Source organism: Sciurus vulgaris (assembly GCF_902686455.1).
Source record: "Sciurus vulgaris genome assembly, chromosome: 5".
NCBI classification, from domain to species: domain Eukaryota; kingdom Metazoa; phylum Chordata; class Mammalia; order Rodentia; family Sciuridae; genus Sciurus; species Sciurus vulgaris.
Window position 1 is genome coordinate 159,095,767 of NC_136465.1, and position 13,171 is coordinate 159,108,937.

A 13,171-nucleotide genomic window follows, 5' to 3' on the forward strand; every position below is an offset into this window, starting at 1 on the left:
ACAAACAATGATAAGACTAAATAATTCTGAGTTTTCTCCCTTTAATCACAACTTCTGTGGTGAATTGATTGCACTAATGGTCCCGTTCTTCATCCTTCCCTACATCTAGTCATTTACTGTGAGAGTTCGCAGATTCTCCTATGAAGAGGCAAATTGTATCCTTGCCTCCCAAGTTGATTCTAAAGTTTCCATGGAACTTCCTTTGGCCAATTTTTAGCAGATATGCTGCATATAGAGGTTTGAAAATATGCTGCATATTTTTGTTTCTGTCTTTGCTGTCAGGACAAGCCTGTGATAAAATGTGAGAGGAAGGGGCACAAGGAGTTCCAGTTGTCTCAGCCAAGATCATCCCAGATCAGTGGATTCTCAGACCCCAGGAGACCAATTGCCAGGTATGAGGGAGCCAGCTGAATCCAGAAGAAATTTCCAGCCAGGCCTGTCCTAAAACTGCTGACCCAGGGACTCATGAGCTGAATAGCTTGTTGCTTTAAGCACTGCATTTTGGAACAGGCTGTTACACAGCATTGTTGTGGTGATGGATAACTAATAATGCTTTCCATCAATCTTAGGAACTTGGAAGCTGTCCCTTCATTTGGACTCCTGTAAACAAAAACTGAGTGCTTTCTATTTGCAAAGCATTGTGCAAAATGCTTTACTGGGTTATTTTATTCAATCCTGACAATAATATTATCTGGAAGATGGATAAGGTTATTATCCAAATTTCAGGAGCAAGGAAATGGAAGCTAAGAAAAGGTTAAATGGCTTGCCTAAGGTAGAATTCCAATTATGTGATGTGTACCTGGGATTCGACTCTGAAGACTGCTTTTCGAACTGTGCTTCTAGCCTTTGTTACTTGCCATTTACTCTACTGGAGCCTCTCCCTGATCTGTTCTGCTACTCACCTCAACCCTCAAACCCCTGCAATCAGGAAAGACCCGGTATTCCCATGTGAGAGGCAGAAACCACTTTTATACTTGGTTTCCTCTTAGTAGGTCTCTTATTACAGCTTATGTAGGTGCTTGCTTTCCTCATTAGTCTAGAAGTTCTTTTTAGGGTGAGGGCTATAAAATACTTACATTGTCCCCTACCACTATTATACAATAGATTATTTTTAAAACTCCAAAGAATCTATTCATGTTTTAAGACATACAGATGAAACCATTCTATAAAAATGTAATAAATGGTAGTAAATGTGCTACTAGAAAATGTGTACATATTTAAATGGGCACTGTTGTTCAAATTAACCAAATTGATAGAACACATAGTGAGGGTTTTCCCCATTTTATTAATCAATTTTAGTTATACGATGTTTGAATTTGAAGTTTGACTGAATGGCTTCAAAATAAAGCTCTGTTGACTTCTCATTCATTAGAGTAATTCTAGAATCAATTGGGGATTAGTATAGAACTGGCACTGAATAATTTCAGTTTTGTGGTTAGTTTCTGCGTTTAAGAAACTGCTTCATGGCTTATTATCTTGCCCTGTACTTTAGGTATATTGCCACCAGGTGGCGGTAGGGTGTCGGGCATAAAGTCTGTACAGTAGGATTTGCACGCTTTTTGAGGTTCAAAGTAATAGCTCTTCTCTTGAGTTCAAAACGAATTTGAGGTCACAGGTTTGCAATTTAACATAATACATCTCTTTACTAAAATAGCTGAACTTAAACTCTAAGTGACCCGTAAACATCTTTAAAATAGATATGAATCCTAAGCTACAAAATCAGCCGCCTCATTATTTCTCTTCCTAAGCTTCTACTTATTTCCATAATGGATTTATACAAATCTTATACTCCTACCTTGATGACAGTGTTAACCTTCATGATTTACTCTGAATCTTTATTTATTGTCAATCTTTTCCAAGGCAGCTTGTATATTAGGTTTCAAAATTTTTAATAGTTTTCCTCAAGGAATAAGAATTCTTCCCTTTCATCTATGACTGTAGAGGCCTATCTTTCCAGCATAATCTCAGATCTTTTCTTAAGTAGGACCAAAAGTATTTCTCCACTAGAGCAGTGTAAACAGTGTTTATTTGCATTTTATGTATGTATTTGCATTTATGGAGAATTTTCCCTTTTTATTTCCTATACTATAGAATAATTCATTAGAATACTTCCCTTCTCAAATCTCTTAGAAGCACAGAGGCAGTTTGCCATACTTTTACAGTAATGTAGCTGTATTTCTTTAGTAACAGTTTCTGCCCTACACATCTTGAGAAGTCTTCTTAAACAAAAATCTTCACACCATATTAGAAATCTGAGCAAAATACAGAAAAAAGTTAACTAATTTTGTTATGATGAATGATAGTACATAATATCATTATAGTTTCAATGAAAAGGAATTACTTAGCTGCAGAAAAAAGCAGTCAGAAGTTCCCACATTTAGGAATCAACAAGCTGGAACTTCGGAATAGATTCTACATGGGTTTAGATTTGTTAGATTACATTTATTAGATTTATGATAATTTGAGAATGAATATGACCCTAATTTCTGAGTTGCTATCCTGTTCTTCCCCAAGGCCCCCTGTTTCAAGAACAAAGAAGTCTGGTGGCTAAAGGTCAATGTTGAAGGTCAAGAGAAAATGCTTATGTTGTTGGGAAGAAAAGACACTAGAAATCCATACCTAAGCCTAGTTGGGGGAAAAAAAATGAAGGTGGGGGAAATGTTTAGCTTCATCTTGAACTTGCTAAGACAAAACTGAATCTTTCCTCTCATATTCTCCCACTCCAGGAGTGAAAGTATTTTGAGCAGGACAAGTTGTGAAATTTTGAACAGGCTGGTAGGAAAAGATGATGCCTGGTGGACAAATTGGAAGCACAGAGTTCAGGGCAGGTGGAAGGGGTTGGAGCTGGGAGTGAGGGAAGACAGGGCTGAGCAATAATTCCTGCAGACCAGGTCCCATGGGTGAGTGCTGGATGTGAGAAGCAGATGGCAGCTAAGCTGTGAGAGTGTGCCCCAAGAGACCAGCTCCATTCTACCTCTCAGAAAGGGACCCGGGGAAGTCAGTAAGAAAAGGCCAAAGAAAAACAAAATAGGGAGAAAAGAGAAAGAAATGGATGAGGAAAAACTGAGGAAACCCATAGAACCAGCAGGGCAGATATTATTATCTTCTATCTACAAATGAGAAACTGAGTCCCAGAGAGTGGTGACTTTTTTTTTTTTTTTTTTTAGGTCACATGCTAAGAGGTGGTTACAGGATTCAAAATAAGTGACCTGATTCCAAGATAAAGAAGAAAGAAGAGAGGGCACATTTGAAACCCTGACACACACCATATGTTCTACCTTTTACTTTGTAAACAGTAAGTACAATTTTCACCTAACAGAGGCTGAGTCTTTGGTCAGAGAGAAGCAGTTTTAGCTACTGTTGAATAACATTTCTGAAACATATATTTGCTCTTGCCTCCTATGAATACTGACAAATTTACCCTCTTTTTGATACCTGGGGTTGTGATTATGAAAACTGACTCTGTATTTATGGATTTCTAATTCAGGGATGCACCTCCGATTCCACGGTGGCACACAGGTTTTTTTTTTTTTTCCACCTCACCTAATGCATTCATTGCTAGAAATAACTCTATAGCAAAATCGCTGACTCAGTTCCTCCCTCCCTCACCATCAGCTCTTCCGTCTTAAGTGTGTCAGCTTCTGGTCCCTGCCTACTGCTTTTGATCATGTCATTCCCTGATTAAAATTATTTTAATGGCTTCCCACTGATTACAGCAGTGGTTATCAACCCAGGATGCATATGAAAGTCACTTGGGGAGTGTTTAAAAACTGTGGATGCCAGGTGCCACCATCTAAAATCTTGATTCAGTTGTTTAGGTGTGGGGCCCTTGTCTGCAGAGATTAATATAAGAAGCACTTAGTTCTGTTTCTTGCTAAGATGGAGTAACAGGTGTCAGATTTACTTTCCTGCTGCAAACAACTAATAATCTAGGCAAAATATATGAAGCACTGGTTTTCTAAGTATTGGACATGAGGCAACAAAGAACAGTGATGCCTGAGAGATGGGAAACAAAATGACACCTACAACTGCCCAAGCTTCCTACTTTGGGAGAATTTCCAGGCTGTGGGGCAGAGAGCAGGAAGACCCATTGAATGGAGAAGATGTGACTGAGAAATAGGGTGGCTAGAGTTTGCTGGAAGAGTATTGGGGAGGAGAGAGTACCGAGTAGCACATGTATATGAGGAAACTATGGGAAGTGAGATTTAAAAAACAAACTGAAAAGATTGGTGGGAATAGTTCCAAATTTTCAAACAGGGCTGGTAATTGTTTATACACTATTCAAAGTGAGAAGCCTTGAAATTCTAAGGGAATTGGTTGAGTACTTAGAGCATCTTGCCTCAGTAGTGGGAAGTATTAGCAATAAATGATGCTCCAGTCTTGCCTGACAAACCTTAAGAGCAAGATCTGAAAGGATCAATGTGTTTCAAAGAACCTCCTTTGTGTCCCCAAACAATCCTCATTTATGGAAATAAAAATTAACCAACACCAAACAAGATAAAATTAATAATCTGGCATGCAATAAAAAAATTACTAGACATGCAAAGAACAATGAGAACAAACATCAACCTAAACTGACACAGATGTTAGAATTAGAAGACAACGACATTAAAACAGTTATCACAATTGTATCCCATATGTTCAACAAGTTTCGAGGGAAGATTGGGCATGCTAAATAGAGACATGAAAAATATAAAAAGACTCAAGCCTAACTTCTGGAAATGAAAACTACAGTCTTTGCAATGCAAAACACAATTTATAGTAATAAAGACAGATCAGTTATTATAAGAAGAAAAGATTAGTAAACTTGAAGTCACACCAACAGTAACTATCCAAATGAGTCACAGAGATAGATTAAAATAAAAAGACTTAAAAAATATAAATGGAACATTGGTGGGCTGTGGTCTAACTCTGAATGACCTAATACATATGTAATTGGAGCTTCTAAAGGAGAGCAGAGAGAAGTAGGGAGATAGAAAACAGTACTTAAAAAAATGACCAAAATTTTTGAAGTTCATGAAAATTAGAAATTTTAGGTCTGAAAAGCTCAAAAACCATCATACAAAAGAAACCGGAAGAAAGCTACCTCAATGTAGATCATAATCCAATTGCTGAAAACCAGTGAAAAAGTGAATACCTTAAGTGTAGCCAGAGGAAAAACGACACATTATGCACAGAGGAATACTCACCACAAAATGGCAGATTTCTTATCAGAAATAATACAGAAGAGAGCATAGTGTATCAACATTTGTTAAAGCAGTTACCATAGAATTTTATACCCAGCAAGAATATCCTTTAAAAAAATGAAAGCAAAAGAAAGACTTTTTCAGATATACAAAAGCTGAGCGAACTGATCACCAGCAGCCTTATACCATTTTAAAAAGGTAGAAAGAAAATGACAACAGATAGAAATATAGATCTACACAAAGAAATGAAGATCAAGGCTGGCTTCAAAGATGAGTGACCTGTGCAGTTATACAATGTCCTGCCCTTTGAAGGGTGCTGTGCCTGGTTTCATATTCTTTAGTCACTGTATTTAGATCTTTGATCTGTTTTTTCATTTTGCATTGAAGCCCTAAGTTATGTAGCTGATCCTAATGATGAGAACTTTGTAGCCCATGGAGATTGGGGGAGAGGCTGGAGTGCTAATAAGCACAGTTTAGATCTAGGTCATATGTTTGGGTGGAATGGGATGGGGTGGAAGTGACTTCTTCATAGGAAATTTGGAATCTTGATGGGGAAAAACCCCAGCAGATGTCCACTAAAATAAAAAAAATTTTAAGGTAGAAATTTCTGGAAAATCAGAACATAATTGTTACTTTTCATGGAAAGTGAGTACACATATTTACTTAGGAGAAGTTTGTTCATCTCATGTGAGAAGGAATAAGGGCACTTTTTCCAAACTTGAGCCAAGTGAGAGACGCTTCAGGAGAATCTGTGAAAGACCTTATAACATGCATTCAGGAGGTGAGGGTGGTGGAATCCAGGAGACTAACCTGATGCATGCCTGAAAAAGTTTAAAGCTTCTGTGTCTAGCTGTCTTGAAGGTTTATGAGGAGTCAGATGTAATATATATGAGTATAAATGAAATGTTTAAATTCACAGATAATTTATAAAGTTTGCTCTACTCTTGAGTACTCTCTTTAGGTCATTTGGTGAAAGCCTCAGCTTTGATTAAAGTTGTTAATAGGAAGTGTGACTGATGTAGCCTCCCTGGTGTGGAAAGATGAATATTTTCTCATTTATTAATGTCCTGTAGTGAAGGCATAACATTTTACTTAAAATAATTGGTTTGGAAATGGAATTAGAACATTCATCTTCCCCTACAATTTGTGAATTTGCTGATTATTTTTCTTGGTTGTAAGCATAAGTTACCATTTGTCTTCATCCAACACACACACACACACACACACACACACACACACACACCCAATATGACATAGAGTTTTAGGGAGAACAATAAAGTTGTAACAATGAGAGTAGCATAGATAGGAGTAGGAGCTTATAATTCTGATCATGAAATGAAAACATTGAAGAAAGTAATGAACCTAAATCTGATACTCATAGAATGATATCATTACATCATTTAAAGCAAATAAAGATACATTATCAAAGAATTAATGCAAAATCACCAGGTTTCCTTTGAAAATGTCTTAGCAAATCTCCAAGTGGTTAGATTATCACAAAATTTCCCTGGAAAGGTAGAAATTAAATCAGTAACATTGATAAGATAAGAAACATGACAGTCCTAAATGATTGTAAGAATAATTTCTGCATCTATTAGGTAAGAAGCAAATGATCTCTAATAAATTTACTTTTGGCAAATTATTCTCACTTATTTCCATGGGACATGTGAAATAACTTACATAGGACACATATGGGAATTGCTACCTTAACTATTTTGTTTGTACCCCAAAGTTTTTTTTTTTTTTCAAACAACCAATCACTGTTATTAGATTTTAAAAGTTTTTCTATACTTATGAGTAGGGATTTAAGAATGCACTGACACCTGAATTTTATTTTGTCAATTCAACAGGTACTTTCATTTTCAATATTGTAGGATACAGTAAGTCTTGGCTAGAATAATTTCCTTGGTAAACAGTGGTGAAGTCCTTGGGAAGAAATTAATCTTATGTTCTGCATTGAGATTCACAAGTTAATAAATTAAACAGTGTTCACATTTGTATAGTCTTATCTAAGCCCCCTTAGTAGATACACAGTGGTTTAAGAGAAATTAACATTGTTTCTATAATATCAATACATTTTTGTCTAGTAAATGGGTAACAGGTTATCTGCATGCCCATTATTTTTAATTTCATAATTAATCCATACACATTTCATGGAGGAAATACATCAATCTTCTATCTAAAATTTCAGAGCTGTTGTGGTTGTCAGTAGCAGTTGGAAATATTGTGAGATCTTACTAATACCATATGCCAGCTCTGAGTAACTTCTGAGTTGAAAAAAAAAAAAAACTGAATGTTCTTGTGCACTCTTAACTAGTCATTAGTTCTCTTAACAAGCTTTTGGAGGGACAATAATTCAAACTGGAGGTTGAACCAGCTGGCATCTGCACAGGGAACAATTTTCCTGACAAGCTCTCCCATGTATTTATATTTTAACACTAAAATATCAATACAAGAGAGCATGATGTTATTAATGATAGTGGCAAGACACAAGAGGAAAACAGAACTATTGATAAAATATCATCTTTGGAATATGAAGCACAGATTAAGGAATAAAGGGAACAATTACCAACCTATATTTCATGCTTTAATTTGAGTTACACCTAAACCTATAAAATTGGTAGTGCTTCATGTCTTAAGAGTTTCTCTGTGCTTAAGTTCTCTAGGCTAAGAATGCTAATGGTAAGATTTTTGCTGTTTAGTTTTGCACCTAAAGCCCCTATTGGTTTATTCAGATAACCTTGGAGTTCAAAGGCAATAATGTATTCCATGAAATATTTGGGGGCATTATTTTCCCAGAGATTACATAGTTTCAAATATATATATATATATATATATATATATATATATATATATATACATATATACACTTTTCAAGAACAACTTTGTATAGCTTTTATTCTCTCTTCGAAACACTTTAAATTAATTATACTCATGTCTAATACTAATCATAATACCACTTCACAATAGATGCAATACTGTTTAATGATGTGATATTATTTATAATCATACCAGCAGTCTGACTCCTCAATCTCTGTTCTCTTCCCTCCACCAACACACCTCTCTATCAGAGACAGCCTACACTTGAACTTCTCTAGGACAGCAATTCTTGGAAAAATTTGGCTTCCTTAAAACTAGCCACTCTCTACATTGATTCAGGATGTGAACTTCCCTAAAAGGCTTTACTCTACATCAAGGTGACTGTACTCTCCCTTTAGGCTACAAATCAATAAATGTTGGGTACTTAGTATTGGATTATTATGCCCAAATAACATATAAGAGACTATTTCAAATTTGGGTGCCTTCATTAGTTGTGATAAACAGAAGTCTTGAAATTGCCTTCTCTCATGAGTTGGGATAAACTAATAAATTTGAGGGCTAAATTTGAGATCAGTCAAAAACTTTGTAAGCCAAGAAGGAGACACATCATCTCTTTCATTTTCAAACAAGAGAACCCCAACAACCCCAAAGCATGCCAGCTCTAGTGGGTAAAAAATTTTGCTTTCTGATTTCTACATCTAAAGATTCAGATAAGTTTTTTCCACAACAAATTTATCTACTGAGTTAAATTACTTGCAAAGTCTCCCCATTAAGAGTGTGAACTTGCCCTTATAGATGTCACAGGAATTTAAATCTAATCAGTATACTTTAAGGAAAATACACTTGTTTGGAAGTAGACACAGTAGTGTTCTACAGGTCAGAGAAGTGTGGCCTCAGGGTCTAAAACCCAGCCACCATGCTTTCAAATTCTGATACAACAGAATGAGCAGGCACTTCTTCCTGGATCCCAGTCAGACTGTATTGCAGCAAATGAAGCTGAAGAGAAAACCTTTAAAGAGCCAGCATGGGTGAAATTTGCCTTCCCTCAAATTCTGTCTGCATTCAAAGGTGATTGAGATCAGCCCCCAAGTCCTGGCAGTAAACCTAGGGAGTGTAGCATCGGTGTCCTGCAGTCACTGATTTGTCCACAGGTCCTGTCCGCTGAGATCTCTAGCCACTGGTAACCTTAGGACTGGGGGAAGTGAGGGTGCAAATCCACATCTTCAACACTAGACCAAGCATTTGGATTTCTGAGAGACATACAGCCTCATGTTGTAAATGATCCTTGTTTCCATGAAAACATGTTATGATAGAGTCCTACTAGAAGCCATTCTTTTCAGTAGGGATTTACAGCTAATGCATGACTCACAAGCTACCTCTCATGAATATTTTGTTTTTTAATGGGGAGCAGTTTTATTCAGAAGATATTATAGGGATATTTGTCAAGCTATCCTATTGACTGGGTTACCACTCAACCTGGAAACTTGTTGGGATCTATGGAAGATACCCTCTTTAATAAATGACTAATAGCCATGATATAAATGACAAATTCTTAGTAGAGAAAAGAAATCTTAGCTTGACACAAGCAAACATGCAGACTCATTCCCTTTGCTACACAGACTGAATGAAACTGACGAGAGGCTAGTCAGACTGTGAGTTTCTTTTGATAAGGATAGCTTTTATGAGGAGATAAGAAGCAAAAGGTCAAGAAAGAGTTACTTATGTTAAATTTGAAGTCAAGGGTTTGTCAACTTAATATGATTTTAAAATTCAAGAACAATTTCTATGGGGTATTGTAGAAAAGATTTTAAGATAGACTTAAAAACAAAGAATTATTAGTTAATAATAATAACTAAATAAAATGATAGATTAATTAATGACATGTAATTTGTAAAAAGTGGGCTTTTAGAGAGAAAGTGGCATAAAGAATAGAACAGAGCACTTTGTAACCAGCAGATATTATTTATCTTATTTCACAGTTTATAAACACTTTTTTACCAATCATTAGAATTTAAACTTTAAAAATATCTAAAAGATTAAGTGATTTTCTCTCTGTCACTTTGAAAAAGAAACATTTATAATGCCAAATATAATTCAGACGCATGATTGTTTATCTTTTCATCTTGTTCTTTCATTTATGCTATTAGGGAAAAATAGAACAGAAGTAAAAATGAAACAAGAAGGGTATCAAAATCATTTATGCAGATTTTGTTGATATCTTTGGGCTTGAATATATGGTAACATATGTTGACCAGTTTTTATAGGAAATCTATGCCAAATGTATGAATAAAACAGAGAAAACATATGATTGGACACCAACTCTAGAAAATAAAATTTTGATATTATAGCAGCCTACGTAGTAAGAACAAAAGCAATCTTCTTCAAGCGTGGGATCTGTATGTGAAATTAATGAATAAAGACAAGGAAATACAACATAGAGAGAAACTGTGATAATTTAAACCTTTAGCAGTGAATATGAGCAAAGATCAGAATGGGAGACTACTTGCTATCACATTCATATCCTAAACTGTCAGAATTTCCTAAAAAGGAAAACCCCAAAACGCTTGGAAGGTCTTGTTAGATAATGCAAAATACCCTGAGAGTCCTCTCTTTCTTAGTTCCTTTCCCTACATCAAAAATTCAAAAGACAGTAACTCTAGCATTTCACACACACACACACACACACACACACACACACACACACACACACTCACTCACTCAAAACACAAGGCCTATCTGTAAATCCTTGTTGGATTCAAACCATTATAAAGAAAGAAAAAACAATTGCCTGCCTGCAATAAAATCTCATTTATCAAGGTTTGAATGACTGAGGGGTCAATAAGTAAGAGACCAACTTACATTAATAAGTTCAACCTCCCAGATTTTTTTCAAAAGGTCCATCGATGTGTAGCCATTAATTAGAAAGGCTTTGGTGTAGTCACCCAGTTCAATGGAATCCAGCCACTCGGCTACAGAGGTGGGATGGTAACCATCATGACCAATGGGTCTCATCTGTAATTAAGAAAATCACGTTAGGACTGATTTAAACTGTTTGCCTTATGTTTCAACAACAGAACACATCTTGCCACTTGCAAATTTATCTGCGAAGCATCAGATATTTCTGGATAAGGAAATAAGGAAAATGAAAATTCTTCACGCACAATTCTAAATCATTAGTAATTTTCACGCTGAATTAGTTTTCAAAAATACACCCAGAAATTTCCAATTTAGCTGCTAAATTAACTCTGTATCTGAGAGAATGAAATATGTCAAACTTCTGTTGTAGAAATTATTGGCATTTTGTTGGATTAAATTGAAGATGATGTCAGTTGAGTGTTATTCGAGGCTGAAGGCACATGGAACTGCATTTCCAAAAGATAGATGATAATTTTCATATGCACAACATCAAAGCATGTGAAAATACTGCATGACTTGAGACATTCAAAAGAATTCATGCTTATGCAAGACATGTATTGTAGGTAGTGCAAACATGCTGGAGAAACATACTGCTGTGGTAAGCCAGTTAAAAAGAGGCTTTTAAGTGTTTTAAGACCATGTGTTCTGCATTGACTCTACAGTATGTTAGACATGAATAGAGAACTTGCTGGCAGACAGGCTCCTATTTTTTGTCAGCTATATACAGATTTTTTTTTTTAATACTCTAGGAGAACAAAGAAGTGTGACAGCAACATTTCTGAGTTTAAATTGGAATATGAAAATAAGCAAGATGAACTTCTGGGTTTAAAAATTTTATATGGATTATTCTAGTCCTTTAGCCTTTATTTGAAATTTTAGTTGAATTTGTGGTTCCTGGTTTTTGAAGTGATTCACTTATAAAACTCTTTGCATGCCATTCCGTAGATCTAATACTTGAATTTTTAAGGATAGTTGCTAGCTTGTTAACCTGATGTCAGCCTTCAGTGAAATTCCTGGTGGGAACAGTGGAAATGGGCAAAAACACATCATAGAGTTTCCTTTTCCTCCAATTTAAGGAGATAAGTATTAATGGGAATCTGTGATTCTGATTTGTGAGCACAGAAAAGATTAGTCTGGTGTCAGAGATTCAGATTTCAATCTTAAACATGGTGAGCTTTCTGTCACTATGCAGAGTTCTCATTTTTGAGATTCTCCTAACTTTTACATTTTCAAGTTACTTTTTCTCCTTTCCTCTTTCCTGTTGTTCCACTCCCCAATCTAATTTCCATTTCAAGGTTTAAACGCCCTCTATTTTAAAGTTACAGTGCAATTCATTATTTGCCCCGGAGTCTGAACTGCATAGACTTTTGAGCTTCACTTTTACATTTGCACACCAGGCCCATTTCAGCTATTCATTAAATACTTGTTTGACACTTACTCTGTATTCACTACACAGTAGCTACAAATGTAAATGACAACTCGGGGTTTGAAAAATGAAGTTTAATGGCATTCACAAATAACTGAATGTTACGCGTGTGTAAAACTAGAGTCCAGGACTCAAAGTGGGAAGCTCAAATACATGCAGTACCTTCACGTTAATTAGAAACATTGAGGCCATGTACATTCTCCAGGAGTTGTTAAGAAGTAATGAACTAGCTCTACTAACCTCACAGCACCCCAGCACTAGGAACTGCTCTGTTATAGTCGAATTAAGGACATAAATGGAAGTAGGGAAAGAAGGAAGACAGAGAGGAATACTGGAGTTGAACTTACGCCTCGCAGGTTGGAGTAGGGAGGTCTTGCTATTGGCCCACCCAAAAAGCTGACAGCAGCAGTGGTACTGGAGACAAGCTTAGAGATTCTTGGAAACCCAATAGGGAAGAGTCAGTTTTTCCTTCCCAGAGAACTGTGAAATAGGGTCCCCACAGGTTTTCCCCAATCTATCAGTGGTCACCTGTCACAACGAGGTTATTGATGGTCAGCATTAACTGAAGAATCCGGGACACACATCAGACAATTTCAAAGTGAACCTAACTAAGTATAAAAAAGATTGCCTTTTCCCCACCCCCCTTCTTGTCCCACTAGAGAATTTAGAATCAGAAAAGAGAGGCTAGTCCCTTGAGAGAAGTCTAAACTTGGGGGGTGGGAAGCAAAGGAAATAAAACCGGAGGTTTAAAATAGATTAGCTCTGTGTTTTCAATATTTTACGTGACAAGAAAGTTATTGGATATGTCTAAGATCATATAAAG

General features: G+C 36.1%; 1 protein-coding gene across 12 annotated transcripts in view; it reads right to left on the bottom strand.

The window, feature by feature from the left end:
* The window catches only part of ANKS1B (ankyrin repeat and sterile alpha motif domain containing 1B), a 1,201,009-nt gene that overhangs the window by 252,538 nt on the left and 935,300 nt on the right, over positions 1 to 13,171 (bottom strand). For all 12 annotated transcript variants that reach the window (XM_079141356.1, XM_079141354.1, XM_079141351.1 and 9 more), the window contains one exon: positions 10,866 to 11,018. In XM_079141356.1, coding sequence (XP_078997482.1) covers positions 10,866 to 11,018 — 153 coding nt within the window. The remainder of the gene's footprint in view (positions 1 to 10,865; positions 11,019 to 13,171) is intronic.